General features: G+C 37.6%; 1 protein-coding gene across 2 annotated transcripts in view; it reads right to left on the bottom strand.

Moving 5' to 3' along the window:
* The window catches only part of SRFBP1 (serum response factor binding protein 1), a 64,591-nt gene extending 50,255 nt beyond the window's left edge, over positions 1-14,336 (bottom strand). For both annotated transcript variants that reach the window (XR_015768154.1, XM_028103644.2), the window contains exons 1-3: positions 14,151-14,336; positions 3,395-3,483; positions 2,317-2,389 (exon numbers count right to left, since the gene is read on the bottom strand). Coding sequence is in view for 1 of the 2 variants with exons in the window: in XM_028103644.2 (XP_027959445.1) it covers positions 2,317-2,389; positions 3,395-3,483; positions 14,151-14,186 (198 nt within the window). In the remaining variant the exon portion in view is untranslated. The remainder of the gene's footprint in view (positions 1-2,316; positions 2,390-3,394; positions 3,484-14,150) is intronic.
* Between the last annotated feature and the right edge of the window lie 6,551 nt (positions 14,337-20,887).

Genomic DNA, 20,887 nt, shown 5'->3' with positions numbered 1-20,887 from the left:
TATAGTCTATAAAATTAGAACCTATGATTTTATAGTATCATAAAGATCAGGGCATGTTTTTTTTTCTTGGCCAGAAAACAAACTCCCATTTCTAAAAATATCTCAGGTTTTCTTCTTGAGGAAGTCAGCTTGCAACAAAATACCCTATTATCATAGAAAGCAAGTCTATATAGGACAAGTCATGAACTTGACAAGTATAGGACTTGTCATGAACAAGTCTATAAAAATGTAGTGGTATATGAGCCAAAGAAAAAAATCATCTGGAAAAACAAATAAGTAGAGGTTTTTCTCCAAATTTATTTGAGACTGTAAGTTTTCTGTTTTGTAACTACTTCTTTGATACTCCCAGATGATGAACACTTCCTTAGGAAATCACAAATGACCTTTCAATTTTAAAAAATCCTCTATGCATTTGCTTCTTTTAGAAAAATAGCTTAATTTTGTAAAAAGAATCATGAATGTGAAAATTTCAAATGTAAGAAAAGCGTACCATCTTTCTACTACACTTTTTATTCTGGTTTTTACATTTCAATGTAATCCAGTTTTTAAACAGCATTATGAAAGAAGTTGATGTCAGAGTAGCCAATCTAGACCACTACTACCAAGAATTCGAAGAACTTATATACTATTAAATTTACAAATGCAAGGAATATATAGGTTATGAATTTTAGTCTTCTATGAGGCAATGATCCCATAGTAGTCTTAATCGTAGTGAACTAGGAAAACAAACAAGGTCACAACACTGCAATCTTGTAAACCTATAAACTTTAATTATCATTCAGCCCAATTTCCTGTTGCTGATAAGGATTAAGAGTAACAGAAAACAACTTTCACATACAGATCAAATAAGGACTTTTCTTTCTAATTAAATTAAATTTACTATTGAGAGCTACAGAAAGGAAGATTAACAAATATATTTTAATCTCAAACTCTTCATACACTGCATATAGGCTTTTTATATACACTATATCCTTTCCAGGGTAAAATAAAATCAGCAGTTACCCAGTAGTTCAAAGCATCTGAATAATTTAGGACTGCGAAAATGACTATTCAGAAGAAATTACAGGGAAAAATTTAGGTAAGGAATGTAATTTAGTAAGGACCTTGGTTAAGAGAAAGTGAAAGAGAAAAAGGGATAAATCGTAATTTCCTATCTCAGTGCTACACTCAAAACAGAAATCTCTATAAAGATTTTATTTCTTGGAGAAATTTCATGGAAAAAAAGGTACGAAAAAGCCAACATCATCTGTGAACTATACTGATACAAACAATAATAAGGACTCACATACAGAATATTTTGACTGAATGACTACACAAAAGGGGGATTAAAACTTTGAGAAAGAAAAGATACAGCGAATGGATTCTGTGAATTCTGCAGACCTGTGAACATAAAACAAATAAATACCCCACAAAAAACAACTCACACAAAGAATCATGTCCCACCTCATTTCTACTCGGATTAACTGTGATAACTTTGTCCTATAAAACACTTTATCATCCCTTCCAATGGAAAAAATGGTGAGAAGCTTTGATGATCTAACTCAATTAAAATATTGTTAGAGAATTCTCTGGCTCTTTTATCTATCTCAAAACTTGGAAGTTATACCAAAATGTAATAAACATACATGCAAAATGACCCTGCAATTAAGGTAATTGCTGGTACCAAATGTTGTTTTTAAGTTCTGCAATAAAACAGTCTCCCAGACATTTAATAGTATGTCATTTGGTAAATGAAAGTTTCCACAAAGTAAGAGCAGTGAGAAGACCTAAAAATTATGCTAGTGAAGAGTCTGGCTGAAAGAAACAAAAATATGGCTCATTTTGGTCCAGCACTAATTTTATTTCAAGTTACTACAGAGCTGAATAAAACGCTGATACCACCACACAAAAATTTATTGAGTTGGCAATAGGCAAAGCATGATGTCAGCCTCCAATATCACCGTCCGCATTACCAAATAGCATGAACGCTTTAATTCTCGAACTTAACGTAGACTTTATGTGTGAAGTTAGAGTAAAAATAAAAATCTCAGGCGTGAGGCATTATTAAACATAGATGAGTTTAGCTTGGCATAGCTTCTACGTATATTATTCTAGGACTTCAACAAATTCAGTAAAAAACATGGAAAAAATGCAAGCTTAAACATATTACAATTTTCTAAATGTGCCACATTCTTCACCAAACAGACCCATAAAATTCAGTCTTAGTCAACTGGCAATAATACTCAAATAACTAACACCACACACACACAGCAGGCTGAGAGGAGACGCAGAAATACACACACACACACACACACACACACACACACACGGCCTTACCTTCATAGCATGAATTTCTTCAAGCAATCGTTGTGCCCGTCTCTGGTTTTTTAACAGTGCATCTTCAGTACCCCTGTAAAAAATACATGAAAATATACAGCCAGGAAAAGCATGTATTTTAGACTCCAATCATAATGAAAAGTCTCTTCATTTCTTTTAGAAAAGCATTAAGTGTAAATAAAAAACACTTATCATGCACTGCCCAGAACATCCCCACTGCCCAACACAGACACCAATTCCATCAATAAAGCCAAGTATTTGGCATATATGAGCATTATCTGGCCTTATATTAATGACCATTACTACTGAGAGACAGCTGGCCTTCTAATTCCTTAATGGGAAGGTCGAATAATCAACTGCTTAATGGCACATTGCATTTAATGTAACATAACCTTCATAAGCTACAATTAAAGGTCAGATATAATTTTATTAAATAAAATTTTGTTCTCTGGAATTAAAGGAATACATAAAGAGAAATACTGATTACATCAGAGAGAAAGGTTATTTATGATAGAACAAGAAATTAATCAGGAACAAAATACATGTGAAGACTAAATATTTATACTGAAAGTGTAAACACTGTAACATGCTTACTCAAATACTAGTCATAAGGACATTACAAAATATTATTAAAAAATAGATGGCACATGTTTTGATAAACACTTCCACAAGGTAATGAAGATTTCCAATTCAAGGAATAAACTGACATAAAATCTTCATAATTGAAGTTATTACTAGACTTATTAAACTACACCAGCATCTTAAAATAACTTCCAATAACATAAAACACATAAATAACTCTGAAGGACTTTCATTCTGAAAAGGCCAGAAGGAGAGCCCTGAAAAAACAGCAGAACTCACTGTGTATCCTAAGCAAATGTGGCCCAAACCATGTAAGGACATGCTGACATAGCACAGTGTATCCCACTCAGATCCTCTCTCCATATAAAACAAAGTGTTGTATGAGTAAGATACTTAATTATTCCTTCTGGTCCCACCCTCAAATTTTGTAAATATTGAATAAAAACAACTTTCTGACATTTTATTAGTCATAGGACCATAACTTCAAGTGACTAACTTTTTTGACTTCAGTCTGCCAACACTCCGGACAAGTTTTCGGATAACCAACACTCGGATTCTCTTCACTTCTTTTCTCATCTTCACAACCTTTGAGGAATAAAATCGAAATTAGAAAGGTTCTCTCTTAATTCGAGAAGAAACATACTTTGAGTCTTAATATTACAGATTAAGTCTAGTCACTTTAACCAAATTTTCAACCATATTCACAGTTCGATGAAATCAAACTTCTTTCATAAACAGTGAGGGAGTAAATCAACATTCTAAAAATGTGTCTGAGGACTTTTTTAGAAAGACATAGCGTTCTCGGTGATTAATATTTTAATAGTGCACTTGTATTTTGTGCTTGGAACGTAATAAATGGTGAGTTCCCTGAGATGAGAGAGCATCATATTCATCTCCGCACCCTTGCGGTTTAAAACAGAGCTTTACCCATAATGGCAGGACTTTAATTTAGTGAATGAGTGTTACCATTCAGTTACCAAAAGCAAATGTGTGAAAGTGATAATATTTTACTTATTTACACAGCAACCCCTGCATTCGTTTCCGGTGATAAATTTCAAGTGTAACTTTAAAAGAAATGTGAAAAACACAAGCGTGCATGCGTACACACACACATACATACATACACACACACACACACACTGACAGATGCTTTAAATCATCCCATTAGACAAGTGCTGAACTCTAAGAACAAAAAAACCAGAAAAACTGGCCAAGAAATGGAAATATTCTAACGATGAAGAGCCACGTTATAAAAGTACTTAGTACGATGGGATGCCATCATTTTGAGTTTATACTTTGCCTGTCATACATATATTTTCTCCCTCCTCCTATAATGTCCTTCTTCCCCTTCTCCACTTTAAGAACTATATAAAATTCAGGTCAGATATCATCTTTCCTGAGAAGTCTTCCAATGACTTCTTCAAATGGAGATAAACCCTCCAACCTTCATGTTCCCACTATACTTTGTAGGCAGCATCTAACTCACTGTACTGTCCCTAACTGCTCATGTGACCATCTTTTTCTATACTCTGGGCACTCCTAGAGGACAGGGGCCTTGTGATCCCTAAGTAATTTTTTCTAGAGCGTTGCTAGACTACCTGGAACATACAATCCCTCAAAATCTCCTTGCCAAAATAGCAGTATCAACATCATTCTGTTTCTTCAAGGTTGCACATTTGGCTATAACACCGCCTCTCACCCTCAGTATATTCCAGCCCCTTATTCAGTGAAGATAGTGGCAATCCGCTTACAATTCATCTCTGTCCTAACTTACCCCGTCATTCTGGGTGACACAGATGTCTATGTAATATAACCTATCCATTATAATATCCTCACTTGTTGATTTCCTTTCTTCATGACCTCTTCAGTCTCAGCACCCATGTCCAAGGTCACACCATAGTCCTTGTTATCACTCATGAGGATTCCATTTTTACAACCATTAATGCAAATACTCTACACTGAGATTGCAATGCTTATTTCCTTGTTCAACTCCACCTACCACCACCATCTTTGACTTCCCTGGGGCCAACAGTTCACTGACCCCTATACTTTCCCTCAAACCATTAGTCCTGTTCTTTTCAATTTTCCTCCTTTTATTCAGTTTATGTACATGATCAACACTTGTCAATACCTTAAACTTTCCTATCCTTCCTGTTAACTATCCCTCTAGTTAATCCTGGATGAAAACATCATCCTGAGTTCATTTTTTTCAAAGATTCATTCTTTTATTTATTTTAGAGAGGGGGAAGGTGCAGAAGGAGAGGGGGAGAGAGGATCTTCAAGCAGACTCCGTGTCCTGAGCGTCGAGTGAGACAAGGGACTCAATCCCAGGATCCTGAGATCATGACCTGAGCTGAAACCAAGAACTGGCCACCCAACAAACTGAGCCACCCAGGCACGCCTAATCCTGAGTTATCATAGTCCCCCCAAGAGCTGGGAAATACTTGAGACAGTCTATCTATATTAAATTCATCATAACTAATATGAAATGGGCTCCTACACTCTTAGCAAGCCTATTATATTTTTTTGGTCAATTCCTTCTACAATGACTATTTTAAACCTTTGCCTGCTTTCTGAAACATCTGACCTTCTTCCTCTTTTCCAGTTTTATGGAGAAAATGAACATCAGAGGGGAACCACCATCTTTCTACCACCATGAATGCAAATTTACTTTCATCACCTACCATCCTCTATTAACAAATTCTCCTACACAATATCTGACATTCATCTTCTACATGTATTTTGGATCTCATCTTTTCTGCCTTCTTAGAACCCTTACTACAGACTACCCCTTTACTCTAGCATTGTCAATCTCTTACATGGTTGTTTCTATTGATTTTTAATTGTGCTTGATTCATTTTCAATAGAGATAAGACAGACAAAACATTCTCACTATGAAGATCACTAGGAGTACCCTCTCTCTACAACTGCCTCAGAGCGAAGCTTTCAGAGAGGCTCAAACTCCCTAACTCCATTTCTGCATACCACATAATCCCAGTTGGATTTCCATTCCTATTAGTCCACTAAAAGCTGTTACAAAAGACACCAATGATTTCTAAAAGTCCCTCAAATCCAACAGGAATTTTTCAACTTCACTTTACTTGCGATCTCAGCAGCATTTGACAATGGTGACCACTTTCTCTTTCTAGGAACACTTATTCATTGCTTTCCGGGACAGAATACTCTCCAGGTTTTCCTCTGTTCTCTCCAGTCACTCTATCTTGGTCTTCTTTGAAGACTCATCCACCCCTAACCAGTCATAAGTTCATAGGGCAGTCCTAAGCCAACTCTTCTGTTCACAATATACGTTTTAGACCTAAGTGAGCTTACCTGTGTATATTGTTAATTTCCCACCTAAACAAGATGACTCAATAATTAGCTCCAGACCTAAATGTGCAATGTTTACTTCATACTTCCTTTTGAGCATGCTTAAAATCATCTACAACGCACACCTGAACTCATGTTCTTCACCCCCAAATGGATTCCTTTTTTGTTGTTTTAAATTTCAGGGAAAAGAACAATCCTTGTGTTCAATTATAAACCTAGGGCTCATTTTAACTAGCTTTCTTTTCTAAATCCCTCACAGTGAATCTCTTACCACGTCGGGTTAATTGTATCTCCTAATTATATCCCAAATTGTACCACTTTTCCCCCCTTTCTTGACCTCCTAGCTCTCTTGGGTGAGTTACTGGTAATTGGTTTGTCTATATCCATTCCTCCCCCTCTCCAACCAGTTATCTACAACCAAGTCAGAATATTTCTTTAAGATTTTTTTATTTGACAGAGAGACACACACAGACTGCGCACGCGCAGCAGAGGGAGAAGGAGAAACAGACTCCCTGCTGAGCAGGGAGCCGAATGCAGTACTCAATCCCAGTACCCCAGGTTCATAACCTGAGCCAAAAGCAGACGCTTAACCGACTGAATCACCCAGGCACCCCAGAATACATTTTACTTGTAATCTGATTACAATCTGATGTGTCTTCTCAGATTATAAATTCCGTGAAGGTCAAGTGTCTGGTTTTACTCAACATTACATCTTACCACCTAACATAGTGATGGTATAGTGTGAGTTTTCAATAAACTCACATATACTCAAAAAAATTTAAACAAATGACCCGAAAAGTTGTAATACTTACTTGTTCATTCACTGTTTCAAATGCCTAATATAGTAACAAAATGCAGAGTAATCAGGTTTCTTTCCCACTAGATATACCAACCACTTTGGAATTTATTTTGAAGTTAGGTTTAGAAAAAAAAAATTCATACTTGCATAACAAAAAGCCATTTACACTAAATTTTTTTTTTTATAAATTCTACAGTATCTGTTGATATATGGAGATTTGCAGAACAGAACTTTTTGTTTAAGATTTTATTTATTTATTTGACAGAGAGAGCGAGAGAGCACAAGCAGGGAGCAGCAGAGAGAGAGGGAGAAGCAGGCTCCCCACTGAGCAGGGAGCCGGACATGGGGCTAGATCCCAGGACCCTGACAGCATGACTTGAGCCAAAGGGAGACGCTTAACTGACTGAGCCACCCAAGCACCCCAAAATTGTTGTATTTCATATGCAGCAAAATGGGGGTTTATGACACATTTTTTGAAGGTCATTTATAAAACAAAACAATAGTGAGTGATAAGTTATGCATTAAAATACATTAACTGTTTCTAACTGCTGTACCCTACAGGTGCATAAAATGATTATATGCTATTCACTAACTGCTGTTAACCCAACTTAACTAATAAATTGCAGTGAGCAGAGTTGGTCCTCAGTTACATTCCAATCATGGGAAAGCTAAACTCCAATTTTAAAATTCCAATTTAAGAAGTACTATGTTTGTCATTACTGCATTAGGGAATTCTAAAAGGGAATGCTTTATGTATGTAGTTTCATGCCAAAACCAAAAAATCCTTTTATAGCTTATTGACTTTTCCAGTATTTGCGTGCAGGCAGTAGGAAAATTTGATTAAGTTTAATATATTAGAAAAATAAGTACATTCATTTTATGTAACAATGGAAATATTATTTTATTTTTCTCACTACTGCCTACCCCAAGCACTTAGCTTTCTTCAAGCACTTTATTTTTGCAAAACTGACAAACAGGTACCAAGAGCCTCTCAGTTACGATTCAAAATTCATTTGCACTTAGGAAGTTGGTTGACAGAAAACCCACAAGTCAACAGACAGGCCTAAAACATTCAATACTGTCAGAAGGCCAATGCACTACTTAAGGGCAATGTGCTTTGGTTTTCCAACCAAAAGCAAATAGAACTACCATTGTTAAAAATGTGAAAAGAGTAGGATACTGTCTGGGAGGGAAAGAGAAGTAGAGGAAAGAGAAAATAGAGGCATACTAATGGAATGAAATGCACTGACAAAAAAGAAACAAAATAAAAAAAAGTGAAAGGGAAGAGCTTGAAGAAAGACACTGAAGGACAAATCTGTAGGTCATCATCAGTAAGACCGCCAAACCGACGCTGAGGGCTTCCAAGCAGCAAAAGAATGCATTCTGAAGAAAAAGAGAGAGACACACACACACACACACACACACACACACACACGGGAACACACAAAGACATAAAGACACACACACAATACACGTGCGGAAAGTGAGGGGTCAATGAGAACCTACGCATGCAGGTGACCTCTGTTGACCTGGTAAAATTTCAACCCAGTAATGTAACCTGGATCACCTCTTGGGCAGAGAGTACAAAAATACGATCGTAACTAAGTTAAGTGGAAACCTAATATACCTGCTTGGGAAAAGACCACGTGGGCACAGGGGGAAGAGTCAAATACAGGAAAGGGAGCCACAAAGCGCAAAAGCTGGCGATGTCTAATTCACGGAGATTCCAGAGAAGTGTTCCCCAGTTCAGAGATGAGAAATCCAGTTTGCACTGGAGTAACTCAATTATGGGGACAAATGTATCAAAGCCCAACAAGAATGAACTGTACAATTAAAACCCCTTTCTATGGTTTTACATTCCAAGTAGCCAATGTAGATCAGTAGATAATAAAAGAATGTTTTACAATGTGAGCATTACTGTCTTACATTAGATCTATTTAATAAACTAGCTTCCTCATTTTTATGGCCTCTTCTAGGCTATCGTTAACGTGAACTTGCTTTTGAAAGAATGAGCTATACTTCTGGGGTGACAAGGATGGCAAGTTTCTGATCTATAAAGCTGAGAGAAAACTATGGTCCAAAGACAGAAGTAAATATGACTTTGAACTGTCACCTATCTGCGGGCCAGTCAATTAGACAGCCTCTTCTGGTAACTCACGGACTTGGCCACGCATTTAAATTAACTTCTAACAAAAACCCATGGTTATTAGAAAGCATATGCTGCTGACAGAAATGCAAACTGATATGCTCTTTCTGGAGGAGACTCTGGCCAACATCTAACAAAAATCCTGCTTCTAGGAACCCATCAAGGAGACACACCTCCAACAACAGGAAAAGCCTATGCAGAAGACTGTTCACTGCAGAGTTCCTACAAAATTGTGCAAAAGAGATAAAATAATGCATATAAATAAAGCACAAGCAATGTGGTGTTCTAAATCAATGCAGGAGATATGCATGTATTATCATGAGTAAACCCCAAAATTGTGTGGTGAAAAGGGACTTGTAAAGATTTTTTTAAAGATTTTATTTATTTATTTGAGAGAGAGAGAGCGCGTGCACACATGCAGGAGAGGGGGTACAGAGGGACAAGCAGACTCCCCACTGAGTGTGGAGCCCGACTCTGGGTTCGATCCCAGGACCCCGAGATCATGACCTGAGCCAAAGGCAGAAGCTTCATGGACTGAACCACCCATGTGCCCTGAGAAGTAACTTTTATAATGATACCGGTGGTACAACATGCATTAACACAGCAACACGCAAATTTAAAAATATACTACATAATACTCTGGGCATATATAAGATAATAAATGCTGGTATGTTACTAAATTACAAAAAGATGTGGATGAGAAAATTACACTGGAAGAGTAAGAATTACTTCTGAGACAGAGAAGAAGGTAGGTGGAATGAAGCATTACAATATAGCAAAATATTGACACTTGCTAAATATAAGAAGTAGATTATAGGGACATTTGTTGTATCATCTTCCATATGAACGACTTCATAGTTGACAAAATTAATTATGTATTAATTATTGTGGTATTAATTACAGAGAGGGATTCTAATTTGGCCATTTGGTGACAACTTACTGTTGAATTGTATTTTTTCACTTTTGATGAGCAGCAATTCAAAAATTCTAGAATGCTTGGTGATTAGCTACAACTTAATCATTACTGAGCATATACTGCCACCTAGCAAAACTTCCCAGAATAGTTTAACAACCAAACAAAACGGTTCTCTTCTTATGGATAGACCCTGATTTACTACTTCGGGAAAAAAATATTAAAAAGTACTATGCACTCAATTATGAAATAGGAGCTATGTAACTTCAAAAGCACATACAAATACAGTTCTTGACATTCTTATCTTTTACAATATGTGGAGGCAAATCACTTTGTCCTCTGGCGCTTTAGAGTCTACCTTTACCATCTTATAGGAAGTGGAAAGCAATTGTCTAATGGGCTTCTTGGTAATTTGTTATCAGGAATAAAATAATGTCTCTTTAATATAAAGGCCCTTGGCCCTCCTACAGAATTAAAGTACATGATCAGATTGGTTCACTTCCTAGTTCTGAATTTGCATTTCACTGCTGCCTAAAGAAACATGACTGGAGCAAATCCAGCTCTCGTTTTACAAATTCTTTATTCACTAGATGCTAGGGCCGCTGTTGTTTCCAATTGTGAGTCCCTTCTCTAGTTCTAACGGAGAGGGAGGGGAAAAAAAGTGTACAGTTAGGAGATTTCCCTCCCTCATGTGAACATAAAGTAACTCATGTTGAGCCATCTATACTTTCATCTGCCCAACACTATTTACTCATTATTACCTGTAAACAAGGTACTATGCTTGAGGCTAGGGAAGTTGCTTTAAGTCAGTTAAATATTCTCACTTCGAGGTCCATGTAAAGTACTAGTCAAAATAAAAAATGTAATAAATGATCATAAGGTGAAGTAAAAAGCAATTTTTTTTTGAAGAAAAGTAAAGGTAAAATTAAAAAGGTAAGATTTTACATACTGAAGAATAAACGTTATTTTAAGAACTTAGAATCGGGTAGTCAAATATAATGTCAGCTTTTCTCCTTGGAAAATTTTTGAAAAGAATAAAAATATTAAGGGTAGAAGACATTGAAAGTTAGCATAATATAATAGGTGCCTGCGCAGGCAGGCTTTTTATTTTCACAAAAGACATTTTGGGAAATTAAATATGCTATTTAATTATTTAAATTATTTAAAAGAAAAGTCATAATTAAAAATCATGCAGAGATAACAAGTACCAATATCCTAAAGATAATAACAGAGATTTAGAAATGTTTGAGAATCTGATGAAACCTATGGACTTTTTTCCCCCAAGAGGCACGCACACAAATACCAATTTACCCAAAATTTCAGGTAGTTATAGTATCTCTGAATTCCTAAATCCCAGTTAGGGAGAGCTAATTTAAGTTACTAAGTATCATAAAAATGATGGCTCAAGTTTCTCACTGAACACATCAGTACTGAGGATAGGATGGTGAGCAAAAGCTTCCAGACAGGTGGAGGAAAGAAATCTCTCACATTCACACACACATAACACTCAGCAACTCTGCCAAGTGCCGAAAAGAAGTAAATGGTGTTACAGAAGTTTACAGAACTAAAATGAAAGTCAAACCCTGTTTCCCTGAGAAATAGCAAGTAAAGTAGAAATATGAAATGGACTGAGAGGAAAAGGGGTTTTGGGTAAAAGGAAGAACTTGTGCAAAGGATGTTTAAGAGCGCTATGCTACCTAGTGGAGGAAGGCCAGTGAGGCTGATGTGGGGGCAAGCAGTGGTATACTCTAAGGGGGAGAGGAGACTGGCCTTGTTTAGACTGGTCTTTACCAAAAGCAACAGGAAACCATCAAAAAGGCTGTACGCAAGGGAGTCAGGAAATTAGATTTCTCTTTTGAAGAGAGCACTCCAGCTGCACTACGGAGATCAGACTAGACGGAGAAGAGGCAGGACAGTAGCTGGAAGGCCCAAAGGGTAGTTCTGGTGAGAGATGTAACCTGGACTAGGATGGGATGATGATGAAAAAGTAACGGATACATTAAAGTAGTGAATGTGACCTCTTTTGCAGATATATTTCTTCCTTGGGGAAGCTGTTAATTCATTTCTTTTATCAATGTTCTAAGAGGCAGTTTTTCTTAATTACTATTTTACAGTAATGATATTAGCCACTTACCTGTTATATCTCCTATGTATTTTCTTCTAATCGGCTGTCTTTTTTAAATTTGGGGATGTTTCGCAGTTTTTATGTAGACAAATCTCTATCTGTTTTCCCCTTTGTAGATATTTTTCTCCCATTTGCTTTAAATTCTAACACCTTTCATCATCTCCACTTCCGCTGTCCTTTCCCCCACCTTCATATGAGAACGTGTAAGATTTACTTTAACATGGGATGTATACACTTCCTAATTTGATAAGCTCATCTAGTCGCCCAGCAAACACTGTCAGAGCACTTACGTTGTAGGTAGTAGACAGCTACACAAAAACTAAGAAAGAGGTAGAAAGTGTTTCAAGAGTAGAAAGTGGTCGCACAAAGAACGGACATTTAGCCTAGATTGAGGTGAATTAGTGAGGAATTCCTAATTTTAAGTGTTTTAAAGAGGACTGGGAATTAGTCAGGTGGAAAAAGAAAACACCTTAAGTGAAGAGTGCTAAATGACTCCAACGGCAATTTCAAAACTGAATAGGAAGCTCACTAGTATTTCAAAAAATTCCCAAGGATATCCAATTAAACTATTTTATATGTCCTGGGCAAACTAATGAGAAAAAGCCCACCAAATGTTTTCTGGAAGGAGCACAAGCTTAATTTCCCCCTTCACTATATTCTGTACTCCACTGTCAACTGAAATTCGGACTTAATAATCTGGCAGTAAGGCAGTAATATAATTGAGTTTCATTTCCTACTTAATCCCCGAAATTCTCATCTCTGGAGAGTTATCTAGCCCTTTAGAACCCAAGCAGGTTTCTACTACCATCTCTTACCGCCTTATACCAGTCTCTCCGCCTGAAATGCCTTCTTCCCCTTCACTGAATCAATAATGCAATTCCAGTGTAGGATCCTTAAAGAGAATTCATTTTGCCTTCTTTGGCAACCTTTCTGCACCACTTGTTCTTCTGGGCATGATTCTGTACCATCGGTGGGTGTTGCCTACCCTTTTCTATCTGAGTACAGGTTGCCTGAAAGCAGAAAGTATGTCTACACACAACTGTACAACATGAACAGTCTATCTTGCTCACGGCAAACACTTAAACAGCCACTGAAAAATGAACATAAAGAACTTCCTTTCCTGTAGCTGTGAGGTCTTCATTTGATTCTTGCTTTTCCAGCTTACTTTAAATCTTCAGGTGTCTTATAACTTCCTTAAATAGAACCAGAAACTAGAAAAGGGGAAAGCGGCAGAAATGGTAGCCTAGTGACACTGACATTTTCTGTTAGCAGTGACTAAGTGCCAACACCTGATTTCAGACCGAATTTAAGAAAGAAGAGAAATTAGGGACGGCAAGTATAAACAGCTCTTTAAAAACTTTGTGTAAACGGAAGGAGAAAAATGGGACAGTAGCTGGAGTAAGAAACGTGGTCCTGGGCGCACAGCCTTATAAACGATACGATGGCATTGAAGATCAGCAATCTTAGTAAAAGCTATAGCTCTCCACCCCTCCCCTTCACTTCCGGCATCCAATAAAAGGCAGGTAATGCGTAGAGAGTTTATTTGGTGTCCGGCACTGTGCGAACACTTCCCATACTCCAATTACCTTTAAATCTCACAACCACCTTGCGAAGGGGGTACTATCATGAGCGTCGTTCTACAGACGAAGACACTGATTTAGATTAAGATTACATGATCTTCCCAACATCCCACAGATAAAAATTCAGGGGGCCCGAGGGCCAGAAACAGGTCTTCCGCATCAGCCACCTACGAACCGTGAGGCGGTTACTGTGGCCAGGCTCCCAGTTCCGGGAAACCTGCCTGGGCCCACCCAGAAGCGGCCCCAGCCACATGCCCTACCCTCTCCCCCAGGAGACCACGGGCCCATCAGAAAGACCCAGAGAAGGCATTCAGGGGGTCCTGAAGGGCAGCCCCACAAGTTCCCCCGGCCTCTGCGCCTACCTCGTTATTGAGATTTAACGTCTCCGGCTGAGCCATGGTAGGTCTGAGAAGATCCGCGGCGGCCGGCACGTGAACTACGGGAACCGAATCGCGGCTCCATCGCCACGCCCCTCTACGGCAGCCTTTGCGGCCCCAAACTCATCCGCCGTCCGTTCAAGCCGACGCTTGGGCAATAGGCCGATTGACTCTCCGAGGGGGAGAACGGAAGCGAGTGAGAACAACTTCCGGAGTGGAGTGCTACGCGCCGGAACTGCGCGTTTCTATGGAAACCAGGCACGGGCAGGTGGCCCAGGGGGCGCTCCGAAAGCTGTTGCCAAGTTTAGAAGTTTTTCAAGATGCTGATTTTATTATATTCGTCTGTAGACGTGGCCCGGCTTTGTAAGGACCATGTTTTTGTGTCCCAGTGGGGTGACAGCCCTTTTGCGAAAGGAACAGTTGAGTGACCAATTTTTCTTTGAATTTTTATCTGGCGTTTGTGAAGATTCTTGTGCTTATTACAAACAGTCCTTATTAGATACAGCTTTTTCTCCCTAGGCTCACGTTATAGCTGAAGCACGAACATATTTTTTTTCTGTACACTGTGATAAGGTTTAAATTTAGGCAATGAAAGTTTAAATTTAAAGGAAACCCAAAAAGAAAAAGTTGAACGTTTAAAGCCAAATGTTTAAAGCACATTTGCAACTGCCTATGGGAATGGCTGAAGTATTAGCCTGTAGGCAGCGGAGGCATTAGGGAGTCAATCTGAATTAGATAATCTTTTAATTAATAGTTAACACCTGGTCGTATTGATCATTAAAATGGATCAAAGTCTGGGGCAAAAGCTCTGCATGAATTGTTTCCAAAATATTCACAGAAATGTAAGGACATAGGAACTACTCTTATTTTACAGATGTGGAAACTGACTTCTGAGGAGCCAGGTTTCTCATCCATAGTTACCCAGCTGGGGCCAACCACTGCCAGAGGACTGTGGGGCTGGTTACACACATCTGCAGAGCCCAGTGCAAAGTGAAAATGCAAGATCCCTCCTTCAAAAAGTAGGAAAAGTTTTTTTTCTTTTCTTCCATAGTGTCTTTTGCCCCGTCATGTGTTTTTATTTGGTATGTAATGTGTCATTCTCTCAAGCACAGGGATATGGGTGGATCTAGTGCAGACCCTCACAGGTGCTTGGGACTTGCACCCCAGGACTTAGTTAGGGTGGATGCATGTTTTGGAACAAGATGGCAGCAGTTGCTGGGCAGAGACAAGAAAGTGGGAAGGCACTTAACCCAAGTGGAGCATGTGGGAGGCAGAACCACAGGTGACCTGAGACTAAGCCCTTGAAATATGTTTCGTTGTCTCCCTGGACTTCACATACAAAACTCAGATTCACAGATAAAATGAAGAATTTCAGCACTGATTGAAAGAACATTTAAACTAGGCCTACTTATGAGCCTCTGTAGGCCCTGCCCAGAGCCCATGCTCCTAAGTCAGGATTCTGTACTCAAATTATGTTAACTCAGACTTGCATTTGGGTTGGTATTCTTTTAGTTTAATGTGTGATTTGGGCACAAATACATACATAGTTGACTTCCTATTTGAATAGGAAGTGGTTTTGCCACTAACGAGCCATACACTGAATTGTAATTGTCTTCTCATTCATTTACTTCTCCTTCTTAAAGCTGAGTTCCTAGACTGTAATGGCTTCTTCAACTAAGGTAGGTAGTAGACACTCCATACATAAATACACAGGAAAGGGCACCTTAAAGATAAGTGTAGAGCTTTATAAAAACGTGTCTTCTCATTGGGGAGAAAAGTGTTGTTATGATTCCATGATACTTCAGAAAGAGTCTGTGGCTCTTAAAGGCCCTGTAGTGTTTTCTCTGGACCATCCCTCTTGTCCAACACCTCATTTGTCCAACCAGCATCATCTTCTCATGTCAGTCTTTGTTTTCTACCTTTTCTTAGCCCAGGCTCTCTCCTTGACCTTTCCCACTGCCAACTCTGCTTTCTCAATGGCTACTTTTCAAGACGAGGTTAAGTTCCGTCCATTCTTTTAAAGGATCCTTTCCATAGCTCCCAACAGAGGTTAATTTTTCTCATGAGCAGATCATTTTTATATTATTTATAACAGTTTAATTTTAAATTTTTTCTGTAAAGACTGTTCTTTTATAATGTAAGCTCATGGAAAACCTAGATGCTCTTTTTAAAAGTGAGTAGTAATTTTCCATTGTCCCTGATACATCACTTCCAGCTCAATCCATCTCCCCATTTTAATGCTGCAATCTGAAAAACTTCCTTGATTCTTTGCAAAGATGACTCTACTAACCTCTTATTATGCTATTCACATTTCCTCTAGTAATAACAATGTTTTAGTGTTAATCAGAAACTACAGGTTTCTCTCAAAAGCAACACATCAAACCATCTTTACCTTTTTTTTCCCTTAAGGGTTGACCTGGATCAGTTAAATGCTGTCAGATATATGAAACAACAAGTTTATTATCATTAAAAGCAACTAGTGTGAGACCTCTTTCCTCCTTATTACAGTGTTCTATTAGTGAAAGTAAGGATCCAACAGCATGTTGGATGGGGATCCAGTTTTCCAGTTTCAAGTTTCTCAAGAGTTTGTCAAATCCCACTATATTTGGCTACTCTGGTTGCCATAACAAAATACCACATACTGGGTGGCTCAAACAACAGAAATTATTTTCTTACAGTTCTGAAGGGTAGAAGTCCAAGATCAGAGTGCCATCAGGTTTGCTTCTGGTGAAGGTTCTCTTCCTGGCTTGCAGACACAGCCTTTTTGTTGTGTCCTCAGATGGCCTTTACAACATACACATCTGGAGAGGGACTTCTCTGGTCTTTCTCTCTCTGGTGTCTATTGATTTTCATTTAAAAATACTGATTCTGTTGGATTCGGGCTCTACCTTTAGAACTTCATTTCATCTTAATTACCTCCCTAAGACTTATCTCCAAATACCATCACATTGGGGATTTTAGCTTCAATATATGGATTGGGGGGAGGACATACAATTCAGGACACTTTCTCTGAGAAAAGAAAATTACCTCAAAAATAATCTTTTTGGGGGCCTGGGTGGCTCAGTCGGTTAAGTGTCTGCCTTCAGCTCTGGTCACAATTCTGGAGTCCCAGGATCAAGTCCCACATCGGGCTCTCTGCTCAGCAGGGAGTCTGCTTCTCCCTCTGACCCTCACCACTCTCATGCTTTCTCTCTCTCTCTCTCTCAAATAAATAAATAAATAAAATCTTAAAAAAATAATCTTTTCTTTATCTAACACGCCTGATGACTGCCATTTCTATCGTTAAGTATTAGATATCAATTGATACTAGGACATTGTGCCAAGTGAAATAACCAGACACAGAAGGACAAATACTACATTAAACACTTACATGAATCTAAGGCAGTCAAATTCAGAGAAGGAAGGAGTAGAATGGTGGTTGCCAGGGGCTGGATTGAGGGAAAAATGGGGAGGTATTAGTCAAAGGGTACAGAGTTTTAGTTATATGGGTGAATAAGTCCTCGAGATTTACTGCACAGCATAGTGCTTATAGTTAACAGTATTGGATACTTAAAATTTGCTGAGAGGATAGATCTTATGTTGAGTGTTTTTATCCTCAAAAAGAAAAAAAAACCTGTAAGCAATAAAGAGGGTAGGAAAAAAATTGAGAAGTGTTGGATATACTAATGGCATAGATTGTGGTTATGGTTTCCTGGTATATACTTACCTCCAAAGTTATTTGGTTGACTAAATTAATTGTGTATAGCTTTTTGTATATTATAACCTCAGTGAAGTGTTTTTATTTTTTTTAAAGATTTCATTTATTTATTTGACAGAGACACAGCAAGAGAGGGAACACAAGCAGGGGGAGTGGGAAAGGGAGAAGCAGGCTTCCCGCTGAGCAAGGAGCCCGACCGCGGAGCTTGATCCCAGGACTCTGGGATCATGACCTGAGCCGAAGGCAGACACTTAACGACTGAGCCACCCAGGCGCCCCTCAGTGAATTGTTTTTAAAAGGAAAATCATGGGCTGGTACTAACAAGGTGATTGTAGTGCTATACCTTTCTCTTATTTGAATGAGTGGGTGAAAGAGAAGTTTTGGGGAATCCTGTCATTTTTTAAGCATGTGGTGCCATTTGAAATCTTTAATAATTGAACAGTTATTGGTAATTCCCTCACAAGAGATTGCAGCACCAACTGAGTGTTTCAATACCGAGAACTACTGCCGTAAATTTTTGGTTTTCTGTCTCTGCACTTTCAGTTCTCTATCCCTGGATGGCAGTGTTCTCCAAATTTCACATTACAATTGAAATTTGGAATGTTAAAGAAAGCAATCTAAGTAAATGGCTTATGATAGCATTTTTCAAATTAGAAAACAGTTGGATCTATCAGATTTTGTATTTCTTTAATGCCTAAGATTAACCCCTCAGTTTTTAATTTTTGATTTGGAGTGAGTTACTAAACTAATCAACCCTCTAGGTGGACTACTAAATGGATTTATTTAAGAATGGATTTATTTAAGATTCAATTATATATATATATATATACATGTATGTATATGTATGTATATAGGTATGTAACATACTGAAGAATGTAACTAGTTACTGTATAGAAGACAGGTAATTGGCAAGTCACTAGGCTAATATGTTTACTAAATTAATCCTCCAACATTATTTTTTTGCCTAAATTTCATTTGAATTTTTGTGGAGTGTTTTGAATAGATTTGTTATTATATCTCTAGGAAATCTAAAGAAAAATTTCTATTCTAGGAGTTTTAGACATTATAAATTTGAAAAAGCTAGTAATGTTATATAGCCAAGTTTTACAAAATCTAAAGAAATGGAGCTGACACTTAGTTAGCAATGTAGTATTTTGGCTAAGAGGTTTGGCTCTGGAGTCAGACTATCTGAAAAATTTTAATTCCACCTCTTAATAACTATGCACCCTTGGGCAAATTATGTAAGCTCTCTGTGACAAGTTGTCTTTATAAAAATGGGAATGATAATCAACCTCAGGATTGTTGTGATGATTAAACAAAAACACAGTGTAGGTTCTTAATGAATATTTACCTCTCAATAATTTAAACTGCTATTATTTTCCATTACCTCATTTGATCTTGACAGTAACTTTGTGAGATAGGCATAGTACATAAGAGGGAGTCATGTCTTAGGAATAACAAATATGCCTGAGGTCGTAGAGGTAGTAAGAGGGCAATCCAAGTCTCTTGACATAAAATCACTCGTGGCAGTTTTATAACAACTTTATGATATGAAAGTATAAATTGCATTAATAATTTACGATTACCATGCTATTCTTTCCCATTCACCTAATTATTTATTGATTGTTCAGTAATTAATGAATGAAGGTACTTTATAAACTATAAATCCCTTCATATATATGATTGGTTTCTTTTAATTATTTGCCATTTAACCCAAGATAAGCTCAAGATTATGCAACAAAGCCTATAATAATTTAAGTCCAGAAAATATTATTAAGGCCCAGTATATTCATTTTCAATATATGGCTTTGATTCATTTTAATCAACATTTTTGAGCATCTACTTTGCAAAGTATTGTACTAATTTCAGTAGGAGAAATGACTAAGACATTGTCCTATCCATGTTCACCATACACTTACAGAGTAATGACTTTAATAATTCTAACACCAAGGCCAATTGTCTTAAGTGCCATAGAAAGAATATCATAGGGGAGAGAGAGAACAATTTGATGAGAAGACTTCCTAGAGGAGATATGTTTTGAGTTCTATTTTGGAAGAAGGCTGATACTTACATAAGCAGTAGAGAATCGGGAGAAAATTCTCAGCAAAGGAAATTTGTCCTATAAAAGCAAGGTAATAAAAGACATTGTATTTCATAAAGTAATATAAAGGATTTTTCACACATTCTTGAAGTTTTTAAAAACATCGTTAGACATAGAAGTTAAAAGCTTTTAAATTTCTTTTTTTTGAAGATTTTATTTATTTATTTGACAGAGAGAGACACAGCGAGAGAGGGAACACAAGCAGGGGGAGTGGGAGAGGGAGAAACAGGCTCCCCGCTGAGCAGGGAGCCTGATGCAGGGTTCAGTCCCAGGACCCTGGGACCATGACCTGAGCTGAAGGCAGACGCTTAATGACTGAGCCACCCAGGTGCCCCAAAACTTTTAAATTTCTTAAATATATTTCCCCTGACACACCCCAAAAATGATAGTTCTCTTAAGTTACTGAAATTTTTAAAAAGTGAAGCCAAATCTTTTAAAACAAAAATCAAACATTATGAATCAAAAAAAAAAAAACCCAAGACTAGAAGAAATGGGTCTCAAAATATCTGAGGATTTATGCATTTAAAGGAAATTTTGCTGCAGTTATATTTAAATAATAATATTTATTATATTTAAATAATATAATATTATTTATTATATTTAAATAATAATAAATAATAAGATGGAAATTTGGGACAGAGAGGCCAAGAGAGATAAGGTGTATAGCCTGAGGAGTTACATTTAGCTGCTCATTTAGCTTCTCTTTGAAGGAATTCAGAGCTGTTTTATTAGGAAGGATTAGGGTTAGAGAAAGAAGCTCTGTTATTTTCCCCAACTCATAGATGAGATCTTGAAAATGCTATCTCTGCTTCACTTTTTAGCTATTCCTCAAGGCACTGCTCTTTGAATCCCTGTTACCACTCCACTGAAACTGTGTTTGTCAAGGTCATCAGTGACCTCCCAGGTACTCAACTACACTTTAGA

Source organism: Eumetopias jubatus, unplaced genomic scaffold (genome assembly GCF_037043125.1).
Source record: "Eumetopias jubatus isolate StellerSeaLion01/CBP00866 unplaced genomic scaffold, mEumJub1_p1.0 scaffold_5, whole genome shotgun sequence".
In the NCBI taxonomy this organism is placed as follows: domain Eukaryota; kingdom Metazoa; phylum Chordata; class Mammalia; order Carnivora; family Otariidae; genus Eumetopias; species Eumetopias jubatus.
The sequence above is the reverse complement of the archived record's forward strand: the minus strand, read 5'-3'. Positions and strand labels throughout refer to the sequence as shown.